General features: G+C 39.2%; 1 protein-coding gene across 1 annotated transcript in view; it reads left to right on the plus strand.

Moving 5' to 3' along the window:
* Nrx-1 (neurexin 1) overlaps positions 1-27,098 on the plus strand; it is a 600,022-nt gene that overhangs the window by 342,428 nt on the left and 230,496 nt on the right. Inside the window, exons 9-10 of the mRNA XM_033349833.2 lie at positions 8,055-8,213; positions 15,212-15,364. Coding sequence (XP_033205724.2) covers positions 8,055-8,213; positions 15,212-15,364 — 312 coding nt within the window. The remainder of the gene's footprint in view (positions 1-8,054; positions 8,214-15,211; positions 15,365-27,098) is intronic.

Raw genomic sequence — 27,098 nt, forward strand, 5'->3', positions numbered from 1 at the left:
ATGAAGAAAGAGAGAAAAAAGGAAAGAGGGCGTCGCTGTTCTTACGGTTGAAAACTACGCGTTAAAACGAAATGGACGAGATTGCAGGGAAAATTTTGTTCTCTTTCGAACGAAAGTCGGCTGCTAGCGAGAAATCGAGATTTTATACAAATTGCAGAGTATTTAAAATGGCACGACCGCCGTGTAAAATCATTCTGAACGGCCTCTGTCCCGTGTAATTTTGCCGATTTAACGACGCCCCTGCACTCCGCCGGCCATTTTCATTTCGACGATACATTCCGCGACAAACAGAAATAAAAAATGGTAACAATTTGCAGCAATTTAGTAGAACGACAAAGAGCCGCGGCAATTCCATTTCCCGTTCGACCATTTCATCCAATTTCTCGCTAACCACCGCGCCGGATGAGTTTCCATCGTCGATGATTAGCGAGAAGATCTCGATCGCTTGGAGACAAGCGACCAAAGGACTCTCAACGCCAAGTTTCTACGATTTCTGACATTACACTTGCGTATTATACTTTGGATAATCGACAGTGCAACTGTAGAAAAAAGAAAAATGGAACAAATGGACGAAAATGAAAGAAAGTAAGCGACGTAAATTTCTAAATAGGTTTACGAAACTTTTCTTATCTTGTCACGGAGAAAGTTGAAATCTTAGGAATTGCTCGAACATCGACCTCATTACACTAGCGTGCAATTACGAAAGGAACGGGCTCGTTGATTGCGCTTATCTCGCACTGAACTTCCACTTGGAAGATCGGTCGTCTGTACGGCTATAATATTGCCAAGTTTCGAGACAAGGGTTGCTTCCGTGCCGCGCGCTGATTGTGGCACGTGTAAGTTTTAATTGTGAGGCAGCTTGAAAGCTGTGCGACCCTGGAACAGTCGACTTGCGTGGTGTTGCTCGGCTGCCAACGAATTTCGATTGGCCTCTAAAATAAACTTCGATATTCTCTCACTGACGTTCGCGTGCTCCCGCCAGCTTTTCCAGCGGCGACTTTCATAACAACTTTCCTGTGTAACTTTTCCACGATAATACGAAGCGGAATTGTCATTCATTTGGTTGGTCGTCGCGAACGAATACAGCGTTGTAAGAGCGCGCCCGATTCGAGTAACAACTTATCGTTGAATGAGAATATTTTACAAAATAGGTTTCCCAACCATAGAAAATTCCACGGTCCTTCCGTACAATTTTTCAAACTGCGCGATCAATAAATAAATTGACAAGATTATCAATCTGTATGCAGATTTCCCTTTCGGTTTTTAATTAAACTCGAATTTATACGATTTAGACAGATAGTTTTGTCGATGCTTTGCCCGATTGTAATTTTATTCGATTAATTTGTCGAAGATTTTCCCATTCGTTACGCGTAATATAATTTTACCTTTAATACGTAAATAGTATAATTTAAATTTATCAGAGCGAAGATAAAATGATCTGCATCTGTAAATAGATCTTTCCAGTTTCGTGCTATTCGATTAATTAAATATTCGATCGTTTCGTTAAGTCGTAGATAATTCTATTTGTTTATTAAGTGGCATGCGTAGATCGCAGCTTAATCGACGACTCAGTCTAACTAGTGTAGTATCGTGGAAATTAAGATATACATTTTTCCCGATTACTTACAATTTATTAATAGTGAATTAAATATACAAATATAAATTGGACAGAAAACGATGTTTGTTTAACTGAAACTAAATGCCATACTCGTATCTATATCAAATAACTTTACAGTTATTTGGCAACTCTCGTCACAACGAATCTAACACACTCTCTCTCTCTCTCTCTCTCTCTCTCTAGCAACTCTGACAACTCGATCAATTCTCTCAACTCTACTCTCCGACGTCTCTATCAACTCTGACTCTCGCAACACACTCAATTTTCAACTCGCATACACTGACCTCTCTGTCGTCCCTCCTTGAAACACGAAACCATCCTCCTGCTCTAACGTTGTTTGTTGTTTTTCTCACATCTCTGTAAAAACTAGGTGACTTTAGTCACATAGGCGCTCTTAAATGTAAACGAACCACAGAAGGACGACGTACACGGTTTTTTCTAATTTCGACCGATGTCTAATTCAAATTGCTTTACGATATTACACTAGGTTCGTGTGATTCGTAACATTCGATGAATTTTCAAGAGCTTGAAAAATGTCCGCAAGATAGCCAGTTCTTGAAACGAACATCTACAGCTGCGGATTTTACAAATTCAGTGGAACAACGAAACAACGTTGTTCGGCGTGTGCACAGGGTCCTTGCCGTTTCGCGGTAACTGTTTTCCACGCGCAGAGGAATTAAACAACGGGGTTAATCGCGTCGAAGGTTAGCGGCGAGTGTGGTGAGTAATATCGGCTTAGAGCCAGAGGAAAATCCTGGCTCGTGGCGAAACCAGCGTAAAACTTTTTAATTAAGCCAATCAATCCGGTCTGGATTTCGTACGGTAATTCTCAGAATCCAACGCGAACAGGAAACGAAATTCTGTGTGGTACACTCGCGGGATATTCTTAAGGCGAGCGTAGGATCGGCAAGGTCCAAGCAAGAGTTTCGAATTTTAAGCAATTTCGCGTATTCTTCGTACCGATTTGCTTCTTCTCGAGCTTCTATTGTAATAATTTGCTCCGCCGATGATGAATTAACTCGCAACTATCGTGCAGTAAATGGGAAAATCGCGAGGAAAACGTGGCGAGACCAATTTCTTCGATTTTTTCGTTCTCAGTGACTCGCTAGGTTCGCAGATACGTTTCTCGAAAATAGGCGACGAATTTATCAAATTTTGTAGACTATGAAACGCAGAGTCGTCGAAGAACGCGAGCCTAACGTCGAAACTGAATAAAAGGGGAATTTTTGTAAAAGAAAAATTCATTGTTGAATTTCAAAATCTTCTCTCGTTTATCTACTAAATTCGTACGGGTTAGGTTTCTATTTTATGAAATGATTATCGTTTTCTATAAACAGAAAGACAGTAACCTCATGACGTAGTGACAAAGCGACTAGAACGAAACGCTAGAAATTCCGAATCTTTTGGAACGAGCTATTAACTAAATTAGTTACGTTCGTTTTGATAAATGGATTCAATCTGACGGACAATTTATATTATTTTTTGTTCGTCTTTTCCTAAAGATTTAATATGTCACTGATGAATCACATGTATTTGCGTCTATTGTCCCTTTCGTGTTCGCTGACAGGCGCGGTAATTAATTTTTATAATTCAGTGTCAGCGAAATAATTATTTTTCTGGGCCGATAGATTGATCAACGCAGGAAATCGAGGTACGTGTCTTCAATTTATATCAATTTACAGGTGAAACTGAACGAAAAATTCCCTCGTTTAATGTTTCTACCTCGCTAACCCCCTCCCAGGGGTGTGCTGTGTTTAGTGTTTTCTACGCGATAAAACACGTTCTTTAATTTCACGTTGTTCCATTCTGTTTCAACGCTTCGATATCTTCATCGACGTCGAGATCCAAATTCTAAATATTCCGTTGCGTTATCGTTTAATTCGTCGCAAATCCACGAGACGCCATAGCCAAATGAAATTTAATCCTTTCAAACTTCCAGCTCGAAAACTGCCTACAGAATGCAAAATCTTCCACATAGAATCGATACTCAACCACTATCCTTCATCGCAATCAAGATAATTTTCCAAACTACCACATCAAGTGCAAAATGTGGCACGTAGAGTGGTTGCTCCGCCTTGTATCCCAATCGACGCAAATTTTCCAAAACTCCATAGAAAATCCAAAAGCTTCCAGACAAGATCGTCGCATCGGCGCTACTTCTCCTCCCAACTGTCGTAACTCTGGCAAAGCCTCGCGTGAAAAGGGCACTTCACGACCACGTACCGAGTCCCCCAAAATGCCCCATACGAGATTACTGTCTTGTGGCTGCTTTTCATGCCAATTTGCAGAAGGAGAAAAAAGTCTGGATCGTCCAATCAAAGAAAGAAGAAAAAGGCACAAGGTCTCGGAAAATCCGTCGCGTAAGATCGTTGGAGCTGTCGTTTCTCTCGACTATCGTCATGCTGAGCAAAGAAGAAGCCCGGGGCAACCGAGGGAAACTGTGACGGCCCCCATAAAGTTTAGCATTTAGACAAGAGGCTCTTCTCGCGGAGCGCAACGTCGAGTAGTCCATTACGAGCTGAAGGGAAGGCGTCGATAGTCGTTATCCGCCGGTTATCCCATTCCTTTTTCTTTTTCGCAGTCTCTTTCCGTTAAAAGCGAACAGCGTGAGAGCGAGATCTCCTCGACGCACTCCTGCCACACCGTAGCAGCACCTTCTAACGCCATCCACGGTGGTTTCTTCTTACGGGGTAGCTACGAGGTTCGTTGCTCGTAATTAGGCTGCTCTGGAGGATGCTCTTCCGTGGGCCAGCGGCCGAGCAGCGATCTCCTCATAATTCCCGGGTTCTTATCTTCTCTTGGCCGTTCCTTCGCGAGCAAACAAATCCACCGCAGATGGAGAGAGGCGGCGTGATAAAATTAAGGGGAAGAGAACAGTTCGTTAAGGGGCTGGCGGGAACGTTCAGCTTCCTCGAAAGGCGGCTGCCAAGCTCGAGTGCTGCATTACGATGTTTACCGTTGCTCGGTGCCTCGTCGGATATTGTACGGCGATCCTGACGGCCCTCCACCGAGAACTTCTCGGCCACTTGCTTCCTGTCTGCTCCTCGCGCGCCAGCTCCAGCAGATCGTCGACGCGTGTCGGATTTCTCGTGTTCGATGAGCTCGCGGTACGCGTCGTTGCGATCGACGATCCAGTTGTTGTTGATTCGCGGTTTTGTTACTTCTGTTTATTTGCTACTTTAATTTTGCCTACTTTAACGTTGCATCGTTGGATACTTTACTATACACTACTAGTTAAATTCCATTAATCCAAATTAAAAAATCCATTACTAGTTAAATTAATTAGCAAGTAATTTAATTTAATGATAGCAAAGTAGAGTAATAAATAAATTATTAGCGAACCGTAGTAGTGGCAATTTTTAACGTTGCAATTTGCTTTGTTGGAATCGAGACGCAAAGTTTACCGAAATAATCGATACATTTTTTGAAAAACCCGCCATTGGCGGAATGTTTGCTTTCTGAATTTCATTTCTATCACTTTTCGTTACAATATTTTTACAACCGTTTGCAGCTCTACGATTATATAACATTCTTTTTTTATTTCTACTCATAGAACAAACTGGTGAAATTTGATCGTTGGAAACGCGCGCGCTTTTTATTATTTCGCGCTGGAAACCGCGACAGATCGAAGTATATTTCGCGATAACGTTCAACTTTTCCAAATTTGTTGTATTATGTTTTCACACTTGACCTGGACGATGTTATCCAAGTCACTCGCGTGTCTGAACATTTTTCAGTCCATGAAATTTATCTTTGTTTTAATTATTCCAAAAAATGCAATAAAAAATGGGTCACCGGTGAAAATTTAATAAAAGCAGGCACTTGCCTTCTCGTTTTCTTTTTCTATCCCTTTTTCGACATTCACCGACTCAACCAAATATTTATATTCAGCCTTTGTAATAATATACCGGTGTGATTGATGGACTTTGCAGGACTATGATAAAGGAAACAACTGGAATTGCGCGAAATCGTAGAACTCGTGCAGCAAGTAAATTGTTAGCTGTTTGAGCAGCAACTTCTGTTGTACGAGGCAATGAGTTTTGGCGCAGTCGTAAGAGTTGATTTATGGAACGATGTATAGCGTTGCGGTCTGACGAACTTACATGCAGATTCTGGGTCGCCGTGTATTGGGAAGAAGCATTCATATTTCTTGTGGCAAGCATCTCAAAAAATATGAACGTTGTATGCGAAGCAGTAGTAGATCGTTTCGTGACAAACGACCATAATCAGCCGTAGTAACGAAAGAGTCGAAATCGCGTCCTATTGCTATCGATATTTCGCCTAACATCGCGGAAAACTGCCGGACATACGACTGATAATTGTAACATCAGCATGTTTTATGACCTCTGATAAAGTTCTAGCTATGATGCGTGTGAAATAGCCGAGCATTTTTCCAATAAAACTCCAGTCTGCAGCCTGAAGCATTCGCGAAATTAATACAATTCACGTAATCGTAAATAAGGCACGTTTACATGTACAATATTTCGTACACACGCATCTATGCTACTAACCAGTTGGCTGTTCCTGACGAGTATACTCGTCACGAAGAAGTGGCAAAAAAGGAATAAAACAGTCATTTCATTGCGACTTAATTCAGTGTTACAACAGCCACACATACTCTGTGTTTGCGTAATTAACACATTACTGTGTACATTGTAGATCAGCGTTCTGGCAATAGTGTTGCATCTGATGACCATAAATCTCGTCCCTGGTGGTTTATTTTCGTAATACATTTTTCTCAACTGACTCTCGAATATTTGTTGAGTGTTGCAGATTACCAGGAACGTGAAACGTTTATGCTTATCTAATTTTCTATGGAATAAATAAACTATCTTTTCTTTTCTATCTTCTGGCGTTTAGTGTGTTTCAGGCATTCGTTAACGTGCAGTTCGCGGAATAGTATCTGGTCGAAGTTGATGTGAAAATTGCTAGTTTCTTTGTTCCTCGACTGAGGATAGTTAATGAGCAAGGAGAAAGATATTAACCGCAACACGAAATAGCAACCGCTCGTTTTTCTTTTCAATCTATTTATCCGCGTCGTGAGGGTAAGATTGACCCTCCTTAATGGCAAATTATATTCTCGTTAGACTGGGTTTACGGTTGTCGTCGGCGGTTTTGCCTTAATAATTCATTATACGCTACATAGATGTTGCAGATTAAATTACGTATAAAGTAAGCAACATCTATCACGTTCTATCATTTAACATCCTAATTCGATAAAACGTTGCAGACTAAAATCTGCAACGTGCAGCGTTCTTGGATTATTGTGTGCAGCATGTTTTTACATTAGTGTGCGTAGTATGTGACAGCTTAGATATTATTCAAAATACCGCAAATAAATTATCTTTACGCCATGGATTGTAATGTAAGTGGGAGAACGATGGTAGCAACGATTTCCTTAGCCGATATTCTTTTCTTTTCGTTTCTCCTTCTGAGGGTTCATTTCTGACAGTTCAATTAGGAATATACACGCGAATTCCTCGAATATAAATTGAACGAAGAAATAATTGTTACGAGAGAGAGGATTGTTACAGCTTCTAATTTATTGCCTATAATCAGTTCGCGTGCAAATAAAATTATCTGTAATGGACTATAGTAATACGAATAAAATTACAGAGCTTCTATTTTATAATTTTCATCTCTGACGACGAAAAAAGAAGCACAGAAGGAGCACAAAAAATTCCTAATTGAGTAGACGACTGTCCCATGAATATTTTAATATCTTAAATATTCAAATATTATGACCGAAATTTTTTTTAGAGTTTCAGGAAGAGTAAAGGAACACGCGTATATTTATTCCAAGAAACAAACATAAAGAGAATTCTGATAATACGAGATTGCACGGTAACGTAGCGAGCTTTGAAACTGTTGCTCTGTAAAACACAGGAAATACGTTCTTTCTCTGTACTCTTCCACTAATATTGTTAATCCTCCAAATTATTATTAATTTTTAATTTAATATTTTTTGTATTAACAAAAATATTCTCTCTACAAATTACACTCCCAAATCTTGTACGATTAATCGTACAAAAAATAGAAAAAGGAAACAAATCTTATCCCCAACAAAAAAAAAAAAAAAAAAAATACATAAAAGAAGCAGGAAAAAATTGCCAACTGAAAAGAGCATAGACAACGCGAGTACACGGCAATTGTCCCGTGGAGAGCAAACGTTACGAGGTCGACGAAATTTCAGTCGAAATTTCACTCGTGTCCAGGCGAATTCTTTTGAATCGAAAGCCGACATCGACCGATGAGATTTAATCTGTCGCGCGAAACCGCGTTCGCGACAGGCCGAGTTGGCTGTGCTTTAATCCAAAATAGGGACCTATCGAGTGAATGAGAGAGAGAGGGAGAGAGAGAGAGGTTTTTAAGCCAGCGACGCCGCCGTAACTTTCGAGAAAGCCCTGACGAACTTTGGCCCCATTGCTTGTTGCAGCTGTCCGCCATCGTCGATGGGATTTACGCGGAACACGGCCACACTGCGGGCTCGTTCACACATTTGGCGAGCGATCGACTGTTGGTGGGCGGTGGCGCCGACGCGAGATCCCTGCAGGGCGCCAAGGGGATCAACAACTTCGTCGGATGCCTGAGGAAGGTAAGCGAGATCCGTTCGTTCCGCGTGATCCACTTTAACCTGCCGCGATTTATTTAGCAAACGTAACTGTCCGGCCGTGAGTCGCGGAACAAGGTACGCTACTATCGAAAAGTACAGCGGCAGTTTCTTGCGGAAGAGAAATAAGTATAATTCAACGTTATTCGACTCGTAGGCTTCGGGTTCAGCAAGCCTCTCTATAAGAGTTTCAGGTTAATTAGCGATTTTATGTAGTTAACGATTTCTGCGACGATCAAAGAGTACTTGGAAGAGCAGCTAAATTGAAGAATTTAAATTGAGTCCACTAAAACTATTATTATCGCGTGGCTCTTAACACGATTACACACGTAGAATCGAATGTATGTGAAGAATTAATATGCAGAGAAATATAATAAAAATTCTCCATTTGGTGGACTGGAACTTGAAGAGGTTTTCGGAAACGACGATTAAGATAATCGTTGTTTGACTTTATATAATCGAAATGAATCGCGTCTCAAGAAAACTCGAAAGCTCTGACTACGGACGATGCAAGAAGCAGCGCTTACCGAAACACGGCTGTTGGTTGGAAATTCTCGTTCGTGTGAATTCAGAAAAGGGGTGAAATATTAAAACGGGGGTGCGTTTGTCAAGGAAATTTATACGATAGCTAGCTCGTCCCTGTCTTTTCCTTTCTCCAGTGGAGAAGTGAAGTAAAGAATGGGCTCGATACACGACGGTACAAAGAAAGTCACGCGAGTGGATTCTTTTTCTTTTTTCTTTTTCCGAACGATGCCGAAAGTTTCATTTAACGCGGCAGCCACTGGATTTTCGACTGGTGTCCCATCTCTCCGGGGAAATATCCTGGTTCTGTCGTTTCCCCGTTGGATAGCATTATTTGCTTAATGACGCACGGATGATGCAAAGAGATGATCGATACTTGGCCACGAATAGCCGGAGCATTCGAATTTAATTTTATGTTCCTAAGAAATTGCCGGCTATAAATGTTCATAAAAATGATGTTATCGGCGAGAGCTGAAAGGCAACCAACATTCGTCCGTATCTCCAGGACGAAATGAGATACAGCTGCGCGTGAACGCTCGCAGCTCTGTAGAGCTACAGTGAACGTGAGAAGCATTCGTAGGATAATTAATTTCAACGAACGTATCGTACAACGTCGTTGATTTAGAAGATTCTTACAGATACAAAATATGTATCCTTGCAAGTGTTCAGTATAATTTTCATAAAAAAAGAGGAGTGGAATATCTATATCCTTTGTGAGAATATTAACAAATATCTAAGATGGTAGAAATATATACTTAATTAGTATTGTTTAAAACTAGAAGCAGATGGAGCTGATAAAGGTTATCTAATATACAGGGGAGAAAATTAATAAGTTTAATTATTTGTATACTTACAGATACAAAATATCTATCCTTGCAAGTCTGCAGTATAATTTTCATAAAAAAAGAGGAGTGGAATATCTACATCCTTTGTGAGAGTATTAACAAATATCTAAGAAATGGCAGAAATATATACTTAATTAATATTGTTTAAAATTAGAAGCACATGAAGCTGATAAGGCTTATCTAATATACAGGGGAGAAAATTAATAAGTTTAATTATTTGTATACTTACAGATACAAAATATCTATCCTTGCAAGTCTGCAGTATAATTTTCATAAAAAAAGTGGAGTGGAATATCTACATCCTTTGTGAGAGTATTAACAAATATCTAAGAAATGGCAAAAATGTATACTTAATTAGTATTGTTTAAAATTAGAAGCACATGAAGCTGATAAAGGTTATCTAATATACAGGGGAGAAAATTAATAAGTTTAATTATTTGTATACTTACAGATATAAAATATCTATCCTTGCAAGTCTGCAGTATAATTTTCATAAAAAAAGAGGAGTGGAATATCTATATCCTTTGTGAGAATATTAACAAATATCTAAGATGGTAGAAATATATACTTAATTAGTATTGTTTAAAACTAGAAGCAGATGGAGCTGATAAAGGTTATCTAATATACAGGGGAGAAAAATAATAAGTTTAATTATTTGTATACTTACAGATACAAAATATCTATCCTTGCAAGTCTGCAGTATAATTTTCATAAAAAAAGAGGAGTGGAATATCTACATCCTTTGTGAGGGTATTAACAAATATCTAAGAAATGGCAAAAATGTATACTTAATTAGTATTGTTTAAAACTAGAAGCAGATGGAGCTGATAAGGCTTATCTAATATACAGGAGAGAAAATTAATAAGTTTAATTATTTGTATACTTACAGATACAAAATATCTATCCTTGCAAGTCTGCAGTATAATTTTCATAAAAAAAGAGGAGTGGAATATCTACATCCTTTGTGAGAGTATTAACAAATATCTAAGAAATGGTAGAAATATATACTTAATTAGTATTGTTTAAAACTAGAAGCAGATGAAGCTGATAAGTCTTATCTAATACACAGGAGAAAATTACTAAATTTAATTATCTGTATACTTTACTTTTATTTGTATACTTCCTTTCGATTTTATTATGGCTCGTATGCAGTTGCATTGAATTTAGCAAATTCTGAAACTACTTGAATTACTCTCCCATTTTTCCTAAGCTCTCTTTAAATCGTTTCTTGATTTGATTTTTTCGTTTTCGTATAATGTTCGTTTAAGCTAGAAAAATTTAGCAAATGTCCAGCTGGACAAATTGTAAAGTACGAATTAAATAATAAAAGAAAAATAATAAATAAACGCTTAAAAACACCTCCAAAATATATGAGGACCGCGTGAAGCTTACGATACCGAGTCAGCATATCTCATCAAGAAACGTTGTATTTCATAGCTAATGAATCAGATAGAAAGTTGGCTACTTTTTAACAAATAGCCTCGTGGTGATATATTACGCACATACGCAGTAAGTGCGAGGCATGTACAGTATGTTTTGCATATGTTGGTACACATAAGTATGCAGAACATATGGACTATGGAAAAAATGCAAAGTAGAAAACGAATTTATATAATCTTCTAATCGCACAACGTATTTCTATCCAGATTTCGTTTCTCTATTTGCATTCTGCAAAAATATGCATCAACATTAGCATGCAAGATCAGATATTAGCAATTTGGAGCGGAATTTTCATCGCGAATATTTATGCATATTTATATTATATTTTAGACACACAGACGGAGAATGGAAATATCGATGAAAGAACATTCTATTTTCTACGTGCATGTTCATCATTTTGCAAAGTATACTCGGTACAAATATACGCAGAAACACGATCTACTCGCCGTAAGTTCCTTCATACAGTGCTGCGAATAATTAGAAACGCACGCATTTTCTGCGCTATTTCTTCGATTTATCGTATTGCATTGGCAACCAAGTGATTGCGGATTTTGTCAATATCATCTAATGATAAAATCTGTTCACGCAGCGAAGAGGCCAATTTCAACAGGAAATTTAATCTTCGATAGACTTGGAAAAACATTTGACAATTTGACACTATAAACGATCTTTGCTTTAATTCTACGAAAAATCGAACAATGAGATTGCCTTTACAATTTACAATTACTCGCGCCACTGTATAACACGTCAACGAAACTGCGTCTACTTTAATGTTCGAGGCGCGCAGTCTAAATACGACAGAAACGTTCGTCATTCGCTGAATAACATTCCCTCGGATCGTCTTTCCAGCCAGGAAATTTCACTTGCGCGAATTCGAATTCATGGCCGGCTAGAATATTCTGTAGTGGAATTTAAACACGAGCCCAGCAGCTCAGAAATAATACCGTGTGTCGCGGTTTCGATGGTTTCGTGCCACTTGCCGGAGACAACTCGCATAGCCAAGCCGATTCACTCGCTCGCCTATACCGTCGTCCGTTAATGTTGGCCAAAGTTGGCGTATTCAGTCACAGGTCTGTCAGAAATCTTAATGAGGTCTTAGCACTTTGATCGTCGCGTTTCAACCATAAAGGATCGTTACATAGACGTTCGCCTGGCCGAAATCGCCGATTCGCTTTGAACTTTGTAAGATAATGTTGGACGTACAATAGACGTGCTCGCTAGAAGCTTCTGGCACATCTAAGTGAAGCTTATAGCTCGATTTTCGATGCCTAAAACTCGTATACACATGCTCATTCTATAGTGAGCAGATTTTTCTATCCGATTTTCTACGTTTCCCTAGCCACGTGAAAGTTTAGCACGAAATGACATGAAGTTTAATATATTAGGTTACCCGAAATGTTTCTTTCGTTTTATCAGGAAATAATAGACGCACAATGTTTTTTGTTTTATATTAGTTTATTTATAATAGAAATAGAACGAACTTAATTCGATAAAATAATATAAAACAGAAATTCTTACTTATCAGCTTATCAAACGAAAGAAACTTTTCGGACAACCTAATATACTTGCACTTAATCGGATAGTGTATGAATATGGTAGATAAGAACACACGATTCGTTAAATGTTCTTTCGACAGCGTTAACAGTTTTTTAATTACAGTCAGATCATTGCGCGAGCCATTAGAAATCAAAACAGTGTTCTACTGCGAGGACACAAGAATTCTACACTTATTTACACCTAGCTGTTTATGTGCATCTTTCTTATTCAGATACGTATAATTTTCTGTGCTGCACTGGGTTAAATGCGTTAGTAGAGATACTTGTATGTGGGTGTCAGTGTGTGGAGGTATGTGTGTGCGCGGCATCTCGAAGACAAAGGAATGTAAAGTGTTCAGTTGGTACGGAAGAAAATGCTGAGACGCGTGCAAGTGTGTATCGATGAATATCTTAGCAATCGTCCATAAAATAAATATATAACTATTCTAATATTAATTCCAAGTGTAAATTTAGTGTTCCTGTAACATTATTTCCGCTATCAAGATCCACAATTGTCAACATTTTTACGAACTGTATCGAATATAAATAAATATATCCACAGCCTAGTCGCCATAGAATTCATAGAATAGTATCGATGAATATCTTAGCAATCGTCTATAAAATAAATATATAACTATTCTAATATTAATTCCAAGCGTAAATTTAGTGTTCCTGTAACATTATTTCCGCTATCAAGATCCACAATTGTCAACATTTTTACGAACTGTATCGAATATAAATAAATATATCCACAGCCTAGTCGCCATAGAATTCGTGCACTTTCTTGAAAATACGTCTAAGATGTAACGAAACTTCGTCTGCTTGAACGATCCACGTGCAGGCTAAATACAATAGAAACGTATCATTTGGCGAATAACTGCCTTTAGGTTCCAGTTTCCAGCGCTGCAATCGTATTGTGTACATCGTGTTACGTTACACGGTGCACTGATAGCGAGCATTAACATTCGCCTAAATTTTTAACATGTAACCGGTGTTCATCCTCGGCGAAGAAATTATTACAAAAATAAATAAATATCGGTGTTGTGAAAATTTCCGTATCTGGAGAAGAACGTCGATATCGTCATATTTTCACAGATACGATAACGTAACAAACATATGCGCGTAATTGTCAAAATTTTGTAATTTTGTTTCACACAAACGCCACTCTCCGCAAATTCCTTCATCGTTTCGATGAAATTAACGAAAATTGCCAACACATTGAACGTCGTTACTTGCAACCAATTACATCGATCGATTATCCCCCTCAGTATTTTTTTCTTTTTTCATTAGTGCCCGATAAGCGGTGGATCGATTAATTAGCTTGATTGCATTGTTTATGCAAGGGATGAAAAAGCTGGCGCGTAAATCTGACAGAAAAACGAGCGAATTTTAACTATCCGCCGCGGTTTCAACCTTCCTGATAAATAACATTTCGCCTCTCCAGCGGATACTAAATCGCAATTCTCCGCGTTCGATAAAAGACATAAATCATGGCTAATACGTAATTACTATGTTAATGCGTACGTTAATAATCTCGTAACTGGATTTATCTTTCAATTCAGCCTGTTCACCTGTCCAGCGATTCGCAACAAAAATACGCGATATCCGATCCCATTCTCTTCGTCCACTTATTGTTACGTAAATTCTCATTGCTATCTTTATCGCTTTTACGGTTGTTGCTATTTCATTCGATTTCTAAGCAACGTTTAATGACGAGGCAAACGTCGAAATATTTTTACGAGCCGCGATACGATTTCATTTTATCGCTTGCTTCTTCCTTTCTTCTTCTCGCTTCGTATTCTTTGGGATTATCGGTGGCGGATGAAATATCGCGAAAGGAATATCTTTAGCCGTGTTGAAATAATCCTAAATTCTCCTCGTATATCGTATATTCCTAAATAATCGTAGATTCTCCTGAACAGATATTATTACACAAATACGAGATAAATGCAGGATGCTTCAACTTCGTATTTTAAGGATCAAGACTGTGAGAAGGACGCTCACGTAGTCGCACAATCAAATGCAAAAGTAGTAGAATTTTCAAACTGTTCTCCCACAAAGTACCAGCTTGTCGTGTTATATATTTTACTCTTATTGTATATTATATTTTACTCTTGGTTAATAAATTGAAATATTGCCGATTATTTGACAACATAAAATTGCTTGCAACAAACTGCTGTGGATTTTTATGCAAATTCGCATTTCCGAAAATATAACGAGAAACGTAGGACCTCGGTGCGAAATTGTTCCACTATAGAAATTACACTACACTTGAAAAAACCGCAGTCCAATCGCTGCTAATCGTAAAAATCTTTTGCAACCGGAAGATCGAACGTTGGAATGTTTCGCAAGAAAGAAAATTACCGACCACCTAATTATCATACAGGTAACCGTACACTAACGAACGGCGCGTACGATGCGGCGAAATGAATTTCGCTCGAACCTCCGTATCAACCTCCTCTCGAAACGCACGCACACGCTTTTTCCGGGTCGATAATGCCCGAATACCGGCGTTTCCCAAATTCGCGCTTTGTTCCCCGAAGGCTTTGCATCGCGATATTAAAATCCGGTTACAGCGCATCCGGCGCGATCGAGATAGCCCGGCCGATGTAATGAAAATGTTTTTCCACCCTTTTTGCAGGTCGAATTCGTGGCGGAGGGGGTGAAAATGGAGCTGATCGACGCGGCCAGGAGCGGAGCCGCGGGCGCGGCCGCCTGGGGCAAAATGGATTTCCATTGTCGGGAGCCCAGAGCCTCGGACCCAATCACCTTCACCACCAGGGACTCTCATCTCGTGAGTATTTCCCGCCGTATTATTTCGTCATGAAAAATAAGAAATATCCCTCGTGCAACGTCGACAAATCCCAATGCCAAGTACGAATGGAGGGGCGGCAGCATCGAGAAAATTACTTTGCTCGTTTCTCTCTGATGGTGTTAACGAACGAATCGCGCGTGTAGTCCCTGGTGTATCTACTTTTTAACTCTTTGCGTTTGAGCCATTCGTTGGATTAATCTTCGTTCCACTATTTCTTTCGATAGACTCTCGCGATTCTCGTTAATTTCTTCCTTTTAATTAATGTTATTTTGTTCTTCGCTGTTTTTCATTTTTTCTTAGTTGTTGTACATTTGAGGGTCCGGCCGAAAAATAATTGTTCGACTAATTTTTAATAATTTTCAAACTCCACTTGCTCGCGAACGAAGAAAACGTTATTCTATGTTCTTTTATTTTTCCATAAACAATCACGCTATTCCTGTTTTACGTGTTATTTGCATATTGCGGACTTTGTACATATATTGTTTCTTTTTCCTTCTTTTAAGGGGAAATATTATTGCACATGGAGGTTTCGATTTTGTCCAGCGACGAGTCTTGCGTTTAATTTCTTCATTTTCTTCAATATTCTATCGCTTTGTGTTCCAGACACTCGTCGAATTAATTTTTTAAATTGCTCGTTTTAGTAAAATTAAAGTATTTCATAGTCTTTTTCTTCCTCTCTTTCGTCCATTTCATTTTACAGTTCTCGTTTCTCGTATTACCGTTATTAATATGCTATTTTAAAGAGATTGTCGATTGGAAATGGATTTCCAGAGGTCGGATATCGTGTCGGGCGACGAACATCGAACAGTTTACAATAGTTTTATGGACGCGATGGAATGTCGATTACGTAAATATTATTTGACCGGTGGCTGAAAAAAGCGTGCGAGCTAAACGCAGTGGTATATTCGTGACAACGTAGTATGTAAATTTCGTTCCAAGTTGTTTATATTTGGAAACTAGCGTGAACCATACGTGGACAGCATTGCTTTCCTTTATGCAACGAATGTTACGTTCGATCAGCTCGAATCGATGTTGTTTCACTCGAGTTCCTGTCACGCTGTCAATTTAAAATTGCCATTCTAGCTGTCTTTATATATCATTCGCTTCTGTAAAAAGCGATACGATCCAGCAACCGATAGTCTGTCGACGATAATGTTCAGAAAATTTTGTCTATTGGCAATTTTTCAACCTACGACACATTCGTTGCCGATGTAATTTCTCCGCGAGAACAGTCGACTACGATTGATACAAATTAAAAATCAACTTACGCCTGCGATATGAAAACGCGATGTACATTTCGATCGATCTGTTCGCTTGAAAACCTCTCGTACTTCTACGATTCATGAGAAACGTTCTCCGTTTAATCGCATGAACGGAACGTGTGTTCGAAATTTGTGGGATTTCGTATACACGTGGTTGGCAACTAAGTAATTGCGGATTCTGTCATTAGATGACAATAACAAGATCCGCAATTTCTTAGTTGCCAACCGCTCGCGTTGATTTAAGTTACAGTTGACAAAGCGGACAAAGTTGATGAACTTTTCGATAAACGCGCGGTAGAAAGATTTTTCATTTTTATTTGGCTGTATTTTACAATCAATTCTCATTGAGAATTTGAAGTAAATGGAAGAAAGATGACGTAGACAATTTGTTCGTAGCTTGGCTAGAAACTCGTTCTTACGATTCTATGTGATTAAAATAAATTGCAATGCCTTTAGTCCGAGGGAAACGACGCGATCGGATATTCTACAAATTTCCCTCTTTCGATAATTCATCGGCCTTCTACGTCCGTTCGTTGAATATCTGGAACGTTTGGTCTAGCAAATCTGCCATACAGGAAAGCAATTACAAGAAACGATTTATCCCTCTATTATTTCCGATAATCGACATTCTACCGCACCCATAAAGTCTCATCTACGATTCCCTTTCATCCATGATATCGCGTCAAACACGAAAGGTCGCCAAGCGTCGCGGGCATCGTTGACAAATTCTAGAAATAAATTCCGGACGACCAAACTTACGTCGTATTGTTATTCCATGCGAAATTGTCACCGAAATTACTCGATGTAGGCGCATAAATTATCGCGAGAAAGGAAATGAATTCTTGGAGCACGTGGTCGCTAAGATTCCAGGGAAGAAAGAAAATGAAAAGCAGATCGTCAAACAGAAGAAGAGGTAGAATGATTTTGTAAACGCGCTGTCGGTATTGTTACAGGCAAATTTAAAAACACGTATAGTCGAGGAACGAAGGGTTTTCGTAATGGCTGACCTTACCGAATGACGCGTTACCAGCGTGGAAATTTAAACAGAGCGGCGTTTGAATCACGCGGTGCGGTTCGCCTGGCAAAGAGCAGAAAGCAGTTGAAACGCCATTTTCCCTTTAGTGTCTATAGCAGCGGTTCATGACTCTCCATACGATGATTGTCAAGCTCGTTTCATAGCATTCCGAACATTCTCTGCGCGTGGCCTCAGTGCTTCTCAAACTTTTCATTCCAATTACTCGATTATGACTCGGCCGACTATCAAATTCGAATTATCGATTCTGGATATTAATTTCACGTATGTGTTGTTCCTCATAATTCGGACAAACTATGGAAATGGAGATTAGCGTGACAGGGTAGCGATCCTACGCGGAGAAATGAGTCGAGAAAGAGGAATAACATTTTGTCGTTGAAGGGTTCGATTTAGAGAAAACTGAGCTTGAAAATTCGACAACGTGTACCAATCCTTGTTAAGAATCCTTTGATCGATGTAACAACATAATTGCTGCATATACAGTAGTACAGTACTCCTGCAACTAAATCATTATGCTCATCTTGCAGCGAATTACGCGAATTTTTGAAACCTTCCTAAGCCAAGACAATGTCTGCTTTTAGTTCCTCAACGCTGTTGTTAGTACGCTCGGAATTTGATGGCACAAACACGAGCAGAAAGAAAAGTTTCTTACCTCGAAACTTGCAGATAATATACGTCATTTTTCAGAAATATCTCATATTCCAAGGAAGAAATGTTATCCATTTTTCTCGGTTTAGTTTTCCATGTAAAATCACCACCCCGCCGCTCGTACCGCGATTTTTGGAACAACCTGTACAAGATGCTCGTGTTTCGTTTACTACTATTACCAGTTTAAGTATACGTTTACGTTAAATTTCAAGAGCAACGAAAGCGTAGAAGGTGTAGCTGTAGTTGGAATAATATGCAAAATAAGTAGAATGTTCAAAATACTTGCTACCGTATTTGCTACATGAAATCTCTGCTTAGCCTTCATCTGCTTAATTACATTCATAAACATACAAATTTGCATAATTGCTCTCGGTTCACTCTTTTATTTCCTTCTCTTAGGTTCATCCGCACAGAGTCCAGCACTTCAAACGCTTTCTCAGAAAAACAAATTTCTCTTCAAGTTCTACCCGTTTATTTAACAGCAATTACACTCGCAAAAATACAGATTTGCGTGGACATTGGCGGTCCAATTCCTAAGATCAGAGATCGTTCAAATCCTCGGACTCTTCTTGATATCTTCAAATTCTGTTTAACAAGATCTTTGGCCAAGTTCATAGAATTCCAGTGAAACAGTTTGAGAGACCCTGAGGCCCAGAGAAACTCGAGTCACGCGTATACTAGACGCTTTCAGAAACCATGAAACGTCGTCGTTACCATTGCAAATTCCCTTTGCTGCCATTTATGGCGAGGCGAAGGTGGCCGCCGATACGCGCTTCCTCGAAGCACGTTTCGCAGTCGCTGCTGTCGCGCTGTCTTTGTTTACGAGCGTGGCCGTTCCAGGATTATGCTGACCATCGACGTGGTTTATACGCGAGCCACCTTCGAACGCAGTTATCGACTTCGCGCCGACCTAATTCCTCGATAATCACCGACCAAACAACGAATTAGAGCAGCGGTGCTCCAGTGTACGCGTTTCGGCAGGCGCAGAACGAACGAAAGAGTTTTTTGTCGAACGTCCCGTGGGAATCTTGAGCGAGGCTACGACGCGTGGAATATCATATTACAGTGTTTATAGCGGTTGCGATAATTTGTTGTTCTTCGTTCAGTGTCGAACGATTGTCAGACAACACGTTCAACTCCAGCTTTTCGACTGTTTTGTTGAAAGACGAGGCCTGCAGTGAAGTTTCACACGCGACAAGATCGAAGGGTTATGTTTTGAGAAATAGCTCGGTGTCGTTTTCTTATTCGACCAGTTTGACGAGTATATGCGTCGAGCAGAAGCTTTCTTTCAGTTCGTTCGACGTGCATACTCTTATTTTCGCGCTCCATGACCTAACCCCATGAAAGATTTCTAAAACTAAATTCCGTAAATTCGGTTAACTGGTTTGTTAAGTAGTTTGTTTTATTACAAAGTCCTCCGAGTTTTCGTCTATTTATTCTGTAGAGTTTATCAAGCTGCTTTCAATTTCGTCGTGAAATTTATTTAATTTGAGATAAAAGTTGTAACTTAGATGGATTCCATCGACGAATACCACGGGATGGTTTGGTTAACTCATTATTCAAAAATATGTTAAACACGTTAATGAAAATTGAAATGTTTAACAATTTAAATGATTGATTTTAAGCAATTGCTGGATATCGTGAATTAATCTCGACAGAAATTTCATTTAAATAATACCAAGGGCCAATAAATGTTAATTAAGCTAATCGCGAAGTACCCGGTTCCTCTGTATCGATATCACTGCCACGTTTAATACTTTTACAAACAACAGTAAATTTCTAGAAATTCTATCTAACTTCCCATAAATATTACCGTACTTATCACGTTATACCTGTTTCAGAAATAATCCACTATTCGCTACCAGTTGACAAATTATTAAAAGAAAGCGCGCCGACTAAACACCGCGAATTACCTGTTCGACGATCAATTTCTCGATCTCTGTTAATATGAGAATTTACGTGAAGTTAGACGGACAAAAGAAATTTTATCTGACGATTTTAAATTCAATTTTAGAACCGATCGTTTGACCGAGCCCGCTAAAATTAGCGTTAAATTAAATGGAAAAACAAGCGAGACGTTGCAGGCGACAAAGTCAGCTAATATTCGAATGCCAACAACCACTTTAATTGCCAAAATGTTTAAGTCGAACAAAGTGTCTCCGCTGTGCCTTCGACAGCGTCGGGCAAAGATTTACCAAAAATTTCTATTCTCGATCGTCGTTCGCCGCAACCCTTTCAAGCTCGCGCCGGAGTATGTACACGGGGGTTGATAAAATATCCGAAGCAGGAGTTGGGGATGCGGCGTGTCAGGGTGTGCACGAATTCAATTTCGCGGCGGCCTGAATACATCGGAGCGAAAGTGGCAAAAGTCCAGCGCATCCGGCGCTGGATGTCGATGCACGTGCGCGGCTCACGTTATTCGTGCGAATCGCGCGCGGATCCCGCGAGACACGAAAATGCCGCGTCATCTCCCTAAGCGGATCATACGTCTAGCCCGTGTGCTCGTCGACACGCGCGTTCTCCGTCGATACGACGAGGATCCGACGACCGACGAGTCGCAGATTGAATCCGCCCTCGGCTCAGCTCGTTCATTTCGCATTTTTTCTTCGTTTCTCCTCTTACGTCTGCAGCTTTTCTTCCACGCAACTCCATGGTCGCAGGTGGTTCCATGAAATAGGACAACTACTACGATCTTTGTTTGTTGCAACGAGCAAAAGATTATCAAATTTATAATTATATTTTTCTAATTATAAAAATTATAAAAAGGATTAAGAATTCTCTGACTTTCTCATTTACGTGCGTCTAACGAGGCAGCTTAAAGCTTTTCCCGAAAAGGTGAGCATGAGCCATCGTACGAAATTGCTATGCGTCGAATTTTCGTTTGTTAAAGCTGGTTTACTGGGCAATTTCGACGAGTCGAAACGACTCGAAGATTTTAGCTCTTCCTTTGACGCTCCACCGTGCTTTCGTCTCTGCGAACGTATAGTACTTGCGGAAATATGGTTCTGTAGGAATCATTCTTCCATAGACAAGTGTACTTATGCACAAAAGTGGGAACATTTGACAAATTTAAGAGCCTAAAGCTACTAACTTGTTCATAAAGTTTCTCCGTTTAAATCGGACAATTTAAGAATCGATGTAGTTACGAGTTCTCGAGATAACTACAGACTGGTAATCAGAGTGGAAAATAAATCTGGAAAAATATTAGGTTGTCCCATAAGAGTTGGTTTCGTGGTTTTGTGAAGACATGACAGATGCTCGACATATTTTACGATCACCTACGATCAATGAACATAAATAAATGATCGTAATAATGGAAATAGAAGAAAATGCATTGTACATAATTCGATAAAATGATATAAAATAAGAGATTATTATTTCTATTATTATTTCCTTATAAAACGAAAGAAGCTCTTGAGACAAGCTAATAAATCTTTATCCTTTGCGGCGAGATTAAATAAATTAGACGAGTGATAATGGTATGTGTAGCGGTGGAAGGACTCTAAAGGATTATGTGGACGGCTCGTGAAACCAATCCAACATTCGCCAATATCGAAATTGAAACCGGCAGAATGAAAATCCACGAACGAGGAGGAAAGGACGCGACGCGTGGCCATCCACCATTGCCATCCAATTGAAAGGCTGCGCGCAATGGAAACGAAATCGAAAAACCGTTACCCACTGCGAAAATAGTCGCATGGTCCGAAGCACGCTACAAAAAAAAAAAAAAAAAGAATAAAAAACGATTATTTCTTCTTACTTTAGAAATTTGTAATGAAAAATTTTCGACGAAACCGTCGCTTAATGTTACTTGGATCCGCTGTATCAAAATGTTTCCCATGGAAGCGAAAAGAAGATAATCTTTGAAGCTCCTTCGAATTTTCACATTATCGGGATGAACCTACTTCCGCTACGTTCCTCCGGCCATTTTCCATCCAATTGCAAATGGGAATGTTGGATCGAAAAGTTGATCGACATTCTGATAATAAATTCTCTACTGTGCACACGTTTTATGTGTAACATATCGGAAGAAAAATGAATCGAAGAGAAACAATTAGTCAAAGTGTGATATTGTTTAATGAAAGAGAAGTCCAATAAGAAAAAGAATAACTTGTATTATGATTAAAAAAGGAGTAAAAAGTGTATGATATTAATTAAGAGATTATCCCATGTTTTGAATATTTCAATCACTATCACTAAACTACACTACACTAAACTACACTACACTACACTAAAGAATTCACAATTAAATAAATTTATATTCTAAATATATTTATATATAACAGATTTATATAGAAAAAATTATTCCTGAAGAATAATTATAAAGTCAGCAATGTACAACGAAAAGTTATCGAAAAGAGCGGCTCATGTATTATTTAACGTATGTGTGATATTGGCTGTAGAAAAATACAATAACATGAAACGTCAAAGAAGATAACAAGTTGGAGAAAAATGTGAAAGATTTGTTATTTGAGGTTTGAAGAAGATAGGCGAATTAAAAATAATAGGAACGCGTTTTCAAAGCTGTACGTTGGATCACGTTGTTGAACTATACTTTTAATACGAGACTCCGCAACGTTATTTATTTATTCCGGTCTGATGCAGGGGAAAATAGACAAAGCGCGCGAAGGAAGCCTCGCTGGAACGAGGAAAAGATCACTTTTGAAATAGAATTTTATTTGCAAGGCGAATCCAGTTTGTCGTGTTTCGTTTCACCGGGATAAAACTATTCCTGGCGTAGACAATTATGCAGAGAGAAACGGCTAAAAGAGCACTACCTAAATTTCCCTGCTACTTTTTAAGAACATTTTGTCAGAAATAGTTTGCATGGCTTACAATTAGACGGTGAAACATGGCGACGCGAAGGCCAGCTTCCTCGTCACCGTAGAAATCCTTGTACGACACTTTGTCGTATTTTGTTGGAAAACAGAAAGGCAAATTAAATGTAATTAAACTGTCATAACCTGAATATGAATGTGAAATATAATTATACTACTATAGTAAGTACATTATACTACGAAACTTTCCACCATACGATAATATTGCAAGGAAAACCTAACGCTTAAAGAAAAGAATCTTTTTTCCTGTATTATGTAATTTATATATAACTTCTTTTTAATACTTTTTTAAAACCAATCATTTTCTCTCTCACGTTGCAATTAATTAATATTAATAAATATGTTCTATTCATTTAATATTATATCTGCTACTTATTCAATGGGATCAAACTTAATGATTCTTGAGGTTGATGAACTTACTTGGCAAACAGAGATGCGTCTAGTCAAGAGCAGCTGAAATTTCGTTTAACGCAATTTTCCTAAATGCCACGATACTGTAGCGATGCAGATGGCAAAGATTTATGAGCAGTGCGAAGTTGCAATGCTACACAAAGGAATGGTAAAGAGAAGATTTCAGAGACCATGTACCGTTCCCGGTTTTCTAATAAATGCTATTTCCTCTGCAATTTAAGCTTAAGAAGCTGAGTCAATGTGGACTATTGAAATTTTTGATCGCAAAATTATCAAACTCTAATTAACCTGCTGTCATCGATGCTAAACACATAGATATATATGTCGCGTTAGCGTTAGATTTAGGGGCGTGTAATGAATCTTCATCCGGACAGGCCATCGTTGTTGTACGACAGAGATTATATTTACTGGTATAAATATGATTTTTACAGAGTTTGACAAATAACCGTGGTGATTAGACACTCGAGATGTTAACGACAATGTTCTTAGGTTCAATAACGAATCCACGGTCAACGGGCTAGCTCTTTTGAAGCACAAAGTAACGTTTGCTGTGACGCTCGGTATAATACTGCGCGTAAAGACGATGTGAAAACTCTGCAAGGTGATCGCAAGAATAAAAGACTGATGGAAACTTTCCTCTCCTTACGATCGCGTTTGTTCGTTGCATATTGGCCGGGGATACCAAGAAAATTCCAGCCGCCGTTGCTAGACAGTCCCGTTTAGCGGCGACATTGCTCCTGCCCGAGGTTTGATTGTCAATACAACGCGTGTTCCATAATATTGACACTTCTCTGTTAGGTAAAAACGTCCATCCCGTGACCGTGGCTACGTTCGGCGACCGGTTGTGTCACCTCGAGCCCAAGGCCACTGTCACAAATCTCGGGCAAACATAATCGGATTGAATCATAACGACAACTTCTAAGTTTCGTTATTTAAGTACAGCTATAATAAATAGCGTAGACTAAAGTATCGGGCATCTTCCCAAAAATTCCGAAAGAAAGGCCTCAATGTCCTTTATATGCCCAATATATTATATGATCGTTTTTTCCATCGACAAGCAGTTTTTAACATATGTACATGGACGATACTTGAAAAACTGAAGCAATTTGGAAATAACAAATGGACTAAATTTATCAGAAATCTTTTCGTTGGAAAATGATAATGGCAGGAAAGTAAGGTAAAGATAAGAATTAATATAAAACAAATTCTGTTACTTGTTCCTAGTGTTGTTTTAATTTGACGGTGGAAAGTAATGAATATTCAAGATTTGAGAGGAGGAATTCAAATAAATTTACCCTCCCCTCCTCCTTTTTGCTTTTTAATACAGCTGGATGTATCTAATTCCACGAGGGTGTCGAATATTACGCCAAAATTCCAGAATTTCCACTCTCTTAAATTAAAGTTATGTACAAGGTTCCCACTTTGCATATTTGCATATCTCATGCAACATATGCCTTGTGTAGCACGTACGAAATTCAAGAAACTGCTCGAAAGGTTCTTATCAATCTTCCTAGTATACTACCTCGCCAACCTTGCAAAAATATAAAACAAATTTGTAGCTCGCTAACAGCTCCAAACGGAGAATCTACACAATGAAATTTCCCAAAATTTCGTTCTCCAAAACACCGCTAAATCTCTCAATTAGAAACTCTGCAACTTCTAACCTGTTTCTGCATCTTGAGGTTTCGCTTGTTTGGCGATACATTTTTATTCGTCAATTCTTGACGATATTTAGAACCAGCGTATTTGTTGATATTAAAGAAAGAAAGAAAAATCTAAAATCTGAGAGTTACAGAATTTTTAATCGTACGCTGAGAGGCTTAAGGAGGACGATAACCGTACGACGAAAAACGACGAAGCTGAACATTCTGAAATTCGCAGGGTTTAATTTGCAATTACGGGGGAATTTGGTGCGTTCGCGTGGGCTCCAGACGTCGTTGCGAGCAAAAGAGCTATTAATATTCCCGCGGGATCGTTGGCGTATTTTCTAGGGGCAGGCGAATTTCGAAGCGAGAAAAAATGATCATTCGATTAATTGGGAAAATCTGCATATCCATTTGTTGGTCGATGGGGTCGCAGGCGAATTCATCGCTTGTTCCACGGCCACGTACGCGCATAAGCGCACGTGGGACACGCGACCGACGCCCACTAGGAAAATGCGATTTGCATAGAGCCGTTTAATTGAGGCATCGTTTCGCATTAGCGTTTGTCATTTAACGGGGCTTGTTTTCCGAATTTCCGATGTCAATTCGTCCAACGGTTACGCGCCCCGCATCTGCGCCATCTGCGTTCCTCTCCTCTTTCGCAAAACTTTCGGATGTTCGTCATCCTCTTGAAAAGCCAGATTTTCGTTCGCAGCCCATCTGCCGTCACTTTCTTCATGAAATTTCTTCATTTCAAGAATCTGATCTCGTAACTTGCAACTATCGAAATAGTCACAATGAACGAATCCGTAATTTTATGGGATCTTATAGGATTTTTGGATTAAGATTTGCCCCTACCACTCTCGCGTTGTGTTTTTCTACCTTTCGTTTCGATTTCATAGATGTAAATGTTAGGTTTTTTGGTGGTCTATGCTTCAGCAGCGACGATGAAAATGAGCACCGGTGATTTTGTAATTAAAAGGGCGATGCTATTTTCTAGCACGTAACATACTCAAGATGTAGAATAGCGAAATTCACGGGCACGATAAGCGATGGAAAGTTACTAGTCTCATAATTGAAGCATCCAGGGACGCGACTAAAGCCGTGTTCAGGTAAGCGTAACTTGCAAAGCCGCACAAAAATTCTGTCATGAATTATAAAGTTGACTTAGCCTCGGTGCCGAACTCTACTTCCAACTTATCGCTAAACTTGAGAAGTCTCGCTCCTGGGAATAGCATGTTCCAGCAAGGTTATGAAAAAGTTTCCTAGGTGTCCCGCTTCTCTTTCCAACCATCGATAAATAACAACGCAACTTATTATTCAGATAAAAATTACATCATATAGCAAGCGACGAAATAGTGTCAGCTATTTATTAATTATCATTGCTTAGTCGCTTCTTATATATCTACCTCCCCTCTTATCCACTCTATTATATCGCACTCCCTTAATTATTCTGTCTCTAAAATTATGGCAACTTTTGGGCTTTTGCCTGCTTGCTGTGCTTCCTTATCGTCGCTCCTCCCCGTCTGGTATTGCCCTTCTCTTCTCTATTATCGTTTTTAGTTCCGTTAGTCCTTCTCCAGTCTCGTTTGGTATGTTTTCTGTGTCCTTTGGTCCTCCCGTCATTTCGCATTCTTCTGTTACATGTCTCAGGTCCTCTTTTCTCCTTTTACATAGTCTGCATCTTTTTTCTTCCTCTTCTTCCCAGCATTCCCTTACTTTGGTCTCGTTTGCACATCCGAATCTTGCTAATATTTTTCCGTCCTTCCACTCCATCCTCCCTTCTAAGTATTTTGGTAACTCTTCTTTGGCGATTTTTCTGTAACGTATGTTATATTTGGATTCCCTTATCCTTTTCCCGCTCTCTTCTGCTTCTCT

This window comes from Bombus vancouverensis, chromosome 17 (assembly GCF_051014615.1).
Source record: "Bombus vancouverensis nearcticus chromosome 17, iyBomVanc1_principal, whole genome shotgun sequence".
NCBI lineage: Eukaryota > Metazoa > Arthropoda > Insecta > Hymenoptera > Apidae > Bombus > Bombus vancouverensis.